Raw genomic sequence first — 6,495 nt, 5'->3', positions numbered from 1 at the left:
ACACAATGTGATCCAAAGGGATCTTTAGACAAAACAAAGACTAGAGAGAAGTTTGGCTACAGAGTTGTGTGTCCACTCCAATTGATCATATCACAACACCTCCGATTTATCTGGGGACCCTTTGAAGGGGCCGACCCTCAGGTTGAGAACCACTGGACTAAAGCACCTATCTCAATATAAAGTAGTTAAAATAAGCTTCACCTCAACAGAACATGACTTAGACTGTGATGGATGTGTATAAACAATCAAATAGCCAAATATAATAATACATTTTATATGTATTTCTATTGACTGAAGGTTGATTGCTTTTACTTTCAATACTTGGAGCAGAATATTGAGAATTGAAACTTTTTTGGATTGTTGTTTTGCGACCTGTGTTCTGCTCCCACCACTGGTTTCAATCTCTTATAGGTTGCCCTTTTTTCTTTTTTAATTAGTGCAATTTTAATCTTTATGTATGTTGTATTATATAACAATGTCACTAATCCTCCTGCAGGTGGATTAGTATGACGCTGTGGGTGGTGGGTGGTGGGTGGTGGGTGAGCTCGATACAGTGGGCGTGGCTTTGATGAGAGCAGTTGTCCAGCAGCAGTCAGTCTGTGGTCACTGTCCGTCCAACAGAGAGACACACAGGAAGGCTTCAGGTAAGCTGGAGACCACTAGTTCACATTTTTATCGTTTAATGTGTATGTGTTTATTTCATGCAGGTGATGAATGAATCCTTTATTTAATTCATGTGACGTTGCAGATCAATACAATGATCTGTATTTTTGCAGATTGATTGAGAGGATGTAGTTGTTCACGGTGAACGTGCTGTTGTGCATCATGATGCTTATTTAGAATTCAGGCTTCATTCAAATGTTTTCCTCATCACACTCGACTAGAATACTATACTTAAAAGTGATTTTAATCATCATAATCATAATATCATTAGTAATAAGTGCTGCCTAATTCAAAATGTGTTCTTATTGTCAACAAATCTCATGTGTCAAACATAACTTTGGGGCTGCAGTAGCTCAGTCCGTAGGGGATTGGGGACTTAAGGGTTGCCAGTTCAAGTCCCACTCAGACCAAATAAAGTATGATGTGGACTGTAGTTGGAGATGCTAGTTCACATCCTGGGCATTGCTGAGGTGCCCCTTGAGCAACCCCTAACACTGCTCATTGGGTGCAGTAACATGTGTGGCAGCCCCTTCACTCATCTTCTCTATACATTGCGTGTGTGTGTGTGTGTGTGTGTGTGTGTGTGTGTGTGCACGCCAGTGTGTGTAATGTGAGCGGAAAAAAGAATTCCCCCTTGCGGGATTAAAATAGTAAATAGAAAATAAAAAAAGAAAACTAACGAGGAATGTATCCTACTTTAAAAAAACAACAAAAAAAAACTTTTTATACCTATTCTCAATTGAAAACAGTACTGCTTGTTTTATTTTGTTTCCAACATTTTATAAATCAAAATATGTCATATATCAGTCAATCTAGCAAATCGGGGCAGGGGGAGCAACCGACTGTGAGAGTTCAGGAATGCTCCAAAGACACCTGTTTGGAACATTCCACAGGTAATCAGGTTCTTTGATAACAGGTGAGAGTATCATGATTGGGTAACAAGTTCATCCTCAAAAGGTTCATTTGTTCACAAGCAAGGGTGAGGCGAGGTTTGCCTCTCTGTGAAACATGATTTTATAATGGAGATTACTACATAACAAACTGTTGTCATTGAACAGTTTGTTTGCAAAAGATTACACACTGGTTTCATTGAGGGCTTAGGTTAGGTTTAAAATGTAACAGATATGAAAAATAGATTAGTAAAAGAAAAGAAATAACTTGGTAATATAACGGGTTGTTTGGTTGAGTTAAGTTGTGGAATGGGACGAGTGAGCGACAAGCAGCAAAAAATGCTTTAAAACCAATGAATTTCAAACCAATTTCAAATCCTCTTGTATATGTCGGGGTTAAAGAGGCTGGTCCCCAAGGCTAAAAGATTAGGCTGAGGGTGAGTGACACAGTGAGCCAGCATGAACAACACCAAGATCTAACTTAAAACCTGAGCTTTTCCTTTTGCACTTCCTTTTCACGTGTCACAGTATCTGCAGGAAAAAGTCTGTTGTTGTTAAAAACTACTGAACACATTCATGAGTCATGCTGTTGAACTGGGTGACATGTCCCTTGATTACCATGAACACGCACACTGTAGCATATGTGGACTCAGTCCCACATCCACCATCCTGCTGCTCCACATATTAACTGGAGCAGCAGATGTTTATTAATCCACATTTGAAACTAGTCACAAACAAATGCTCTGTTTCTTCCTGTTGGAGATATTGATAAAAACTAGTGTGTGTAGTTATGTTAGCAAATGATTCCCTTTTTTAACCAGACAGAGAGTCTACAACCGCGTTTCACTGGACTTGTGAACAATGAGAAGTATTTAGAGAAATGTCAGTGTTGTGTTTTTTGTATCCCGGTCTGTGTTGTGGTGCATCTAATCTCAACTGTGTCCTTCAGTTTGACCATGGTCCCCGCAGCAGTCACCATCTCACCCATGGACCCCTCCTCCCAGGATGTGGAGGACACTGAGGCCTCCACACCGCTCCACCCTCTCCAGGATGGCTGTCAGGGCCGCGCCGCTCCATCCGGCTGGTTACCCTTCTTTAAGCCCATCTTGGCCGTCAGTTTCGGCACACTGCTGTTTGTGTTAGGCACCACCCTGTCCCTGCTCTATTTCACCCAGGTGGGGAATATCCCCTACCTGCTTGGGCCGCTGTTCCTCGCTGCGGGCCTGATGTTCCTGGTCACTGGCCTGGTCTGGATTCCCGTGCTCAAAGAGAGCCTGGAGCACCACGCGCTCATCAAGGTCAGCCATGGCAAGGAGCTCCAGGTGGAGCACAAACACCACTGATGGGCAATACTGGAACCTGTGGGACCCATTAACCATCTGCTTTGAGAGCACACAGCACTAGTACAAGAGTGCGTGACAGTTTTAGGGAAAATGACTGTACAGGTTTGACACTGCCGAGCTCCAGTGTTTCTGGAGCTTGACCTACACCAGGGACCTGAAGTCAGCAGTCTCAGCCTCTGCTGCTGCTTCAGTTTGAAGCATACTTCATTTTAATCTCTCAAGGTGGACAATCAAAAAGGGAATTTCCAAATAGTTTCACTTTCTCATGCAGTCTGTAATCATGTTCTCCTCAGTACATTTTCTGTCTGGTGAGCTAATCAGTTGATGCCATTTCCAGTTTGGGCAGTGGCCTGGACTTAGAGATACCCACACCAGAAAACTCTGACCTGTAAACAAAACTGAACTCCCAAAGTGTTTTTTGTTTTTTTAATTCTTTAGATTTTTTACGTATATGGTTTAATTATGCGTGTTATTGTGTGACTATTTTATCTCCCAATATGAAGGCACTTGTCTTGTGTAAACACTTAGAGTCGTCTCCTTAATATCATCTTTAATGTGCTGAAACAGTTGTGACAGTGTGTTTGTGCTTTGTGCAACAGCCTGGAGAGTGAAGCTGCTCTGTAGTCTGGTGGTACGGCAGCAGATACTTCTGTATGTGTTGTCAGATGTCAGCAGGGTGAACACACTGTGGTTGAGTGGGGGATGTCTTTCAGCTCTGTGCAGACGTCTCACTTCACTGATGTCCCTGATGCTCTGTAGATGGTACCAGTGATGTTCCGCTGTAGAGCCTTCCTTACCTGGGCCGTGATGAACCATGCCAGTTTGTGATGTTTCCACTCACTTATTTGCAGAGAAGGCAGATCACATTTGTGTCCCCGAAGACGTGTGAAGGACATCTTCTGACAAAGGATTGATCATTTTTTCCCTTAAACCTCCTCAACCCGACGAAACTTTTTCCATGGTGGCGTTTCAATCTCGCTTCCACATTAGGCTGCTCTGCAATCTTCCATCAAAACACGACACTAGCAAAGATGACACCGTGCGATGCGCCACCAGTGTCATTGCAAAGCTTGGCTACAAGAATGTCGCTTTGTGTGGCTGCTGGTTCAGATTTTTATGTTTTTTTACATTCCTTAATAGATCCAAAACTGGCATCTCAAAGACTTAAATTATGTTTAAAAGTCCAATTTGGAGCCACCAGATTTCCAGTTATTTATGTGTGGCAAGACTTTTCTTATTTTGTTTTGTTGTAATTCACAGCTCTGGATAACTTCCTGCTTCTTCCTCTGTTCTAACTTAAATAAACACTGTACACTTGACTCACAGCCATGTAAGCCTTGCATTTAGATATATAATAAGTAAGTATTCTGCCTTGAAATGTCTAAAAACAATTAGACCTTTGTTATATATTTCACATTATCCCAAATGTTTCCAACAATGTTCAAACCCGAGACATCTGCATGTTCCATTAGGTCGCCTGTCACTTTAACTTCCAGGAGAGTCACAGAGTGAGGAAGGAAGTTGGAGAACAAGACTAAACTTAACGAGTACAACTTTATAACATTACCGTGTTCTTTAACATTTGTGTCTGAGTCACTTCAGATAGATTTTCTTTTCTTTTTTTTGGATCAATTTCTTATTGATTGTTAAACATAAATATGCAGGGTGGGGTTACAGATTGATGGATCATCAATACAATAAGACAAAGTCATCTCAAATGTCCATGCAATATAGAATTAGCAAGCAGCTATGGGGAGAGAGGGAAAACAATAACAATTCATGTCTAAAAAAATATATAGCAAGCAAAAACAAATAAGCATTTTAAATAAAAATGTCTGCGTCACTCTCCCCCCACCCCCAAATCAGATCAGATCACTTCCCTTCACATAGATTTTCATCAGCAGTTTTGGTTGTTGAATGGCGTTTTCACCACTAGCAAAGGGAGTTTGGCAGTGGGGTCCTTTGTGTTTATTCATGTTCCTTGCAACACTGCTTTTTTTCACCCAAAACAACATAATCTTTATTGTACAGTAGCTGTAAACTAGTGAGCAACTGCACACACTGATGGTGTGTGTGTGTCTGTGTGTTTGAATTCAAGTCAATCACTGAACTCAGGATTCACCCAAGGCTTCACTTACCTTTCTGTAACATTACAGTAAATTCAGGTCATCTCTGAGCTCTCCTCTCCTCCTCCTCATCGGTGAATAGCTCTGGATCAGGGCCGAATCTGAAATCCAACTGAAAAATTCTCCAAGGTTCCCCTTCCACTTTGTCACAGCAGTGTTGTCTGATGAAGCGCAGACCCGTCCTATACTTGCCAACATGCAATCGATTTGGAAAATAATTTCAATTAATCTTAAATCTAACCCCCACAAAAAATGTTGGACTGCTTTACACGAGAATAGAAAAATTGTGCTCAAATTAGATATCCCATTCTGCCCGAGCTTGTTTGTACTGGGTCCAGACGTTCCTCATGTTGGGGAGAAGACGTGTTGTAACAGAATGGAAAGCGATCTCCCTGCTGCCAGTCAGGATGCGGTTCTCTCAGCTTGGTACTGTGGCTGCACATGAGCGCCTTTCCTGTAGGTTGACCAGTCAGGTAGATAAATACAGTGCAAAGTGGGGAATTCCATCTCCTTTATCAAAGGTCCCTAACATAACTGTGTAACAACATACCAGCTCAAATCCATAGGAAATGATTTTGAGCTGATATATGCCGTTTAACTACCTACACATCTGCCAAAGTATAGTTACGTATGTGTGAATGTATGTTTTATGTCATTTTTGTATCTATAATTAACTGCTGTTGTTTTGTATTGTTCATCTTCTTTAGTCCAGTCTGTGTCAGCACAGTTAGATTTGTTCTCTTGTTTAACTGTATGATTTTGTGTCCTTTTCTGTTGTTTGTGTCTTGTCTGTTTTCTTGTGATGGTGGCTACCTGGCGTGGTTTCTTTTCTCTTGTTTAAATACAATAAAAATGACTGATTACAAAGAAACATTCTCAAGGTGTCTTGTCGAGGAGAACCAGGGTGATGCTAACTTTTGAGTACAAAAATACGTCATCCATGCAGCACTCCATTGTGGTTCCCCAAACTTTATGCGATGGCTATACTAACTCGCTGAAGTAAATGTAGGTACTAGTAAACTTTTGATATTTTACACACTACTTTGGGAAAGAGTGCGGATGATGCTGCAAACCCCTCTACATATAGAAATCCTGCCGGTTTTAAAGGCGGTGTGCTGTGGACATAGCTTACATTTCCTGTGTTCATTTCCTCTGTTTTATTTGATGAGGATTTCATATTCTGGAGTTGTTGTTTTTTTACGCTGACCCACCACCATGATGCCCATCTGTCTCACTGTGCCCTTGTTTGATTGTTGCTCTCTGTTATTTATTTATTTGTCATCTTCTCCATAAGCCTTTACTGTGGCTGCTAGTGGGCCGGGTAAATCCTTTAGGACAGGATTACTGAGGCAGAGGAATGCATGCAACGTAACCATCTCTGATTGTTCTGAGGTCAACGGGCTGCTGGTTGCAGAGCTCCCAAACTCCACACACACACACACACACACACGCTTCAGCTTTGTTCTGTGGCTC

General features: G+C 41.6%; 1 protein-coding gene across 1 annotated transcript; it reads left to right on the top strand.

The window, feature by feature from the left end:
- The first annotated feature begins 627 nt into the window (after positions 1-627).
- Positions 628-4,698, top strand: LOC115575071 (phosphoinositide-interacting protein-like). The gene is made up of 2 exons (XM_030406864.1): positions 628-644; positions 2,503-4,698. Exon 2 carries the CDS (start codon positions 2,510-2,512, stop codon positions 2,894-2,896), a length of 387 nt encoding a protein of 128 aa, XP_030262724.1. The 5' UTR covers positions 628-644; positions 2,503-2,509; the 3' UTR covers positions 2,897-4,698.
- Positions 4,699-6,495: the final 1,797 nt, after the last annotated feature.

The sequence above is a fragment of the Sparus aurata genome, chromosome 23 (assembly GCF_900880675.1).
Source record: "Sparus aurata chromosome 23, fSpaAur1.1, whole genome shotgun sequence".
Classification (NCBI taxonomy): domain Eukaryota; kingdom Metazoa; phylum Chordata; class Actinopteri; order Spariformes; family Sparidae; genus Sparus; species Sparus aurata.
The sequence above is the reverse complement of the archived record's forward strand: the minus strand, read 5'-3'. Positions and strand labels throughout refer to the sequence as shown.

Coding starts and splice junctions, on each gene's coding strand:
- LOC115575071 (XM_030406864.1), top strand. CDS start 2,510: ATGGTCCCCGCAGCAGTCACCATCTCACCCATGGACCCCTCCTCCCAG.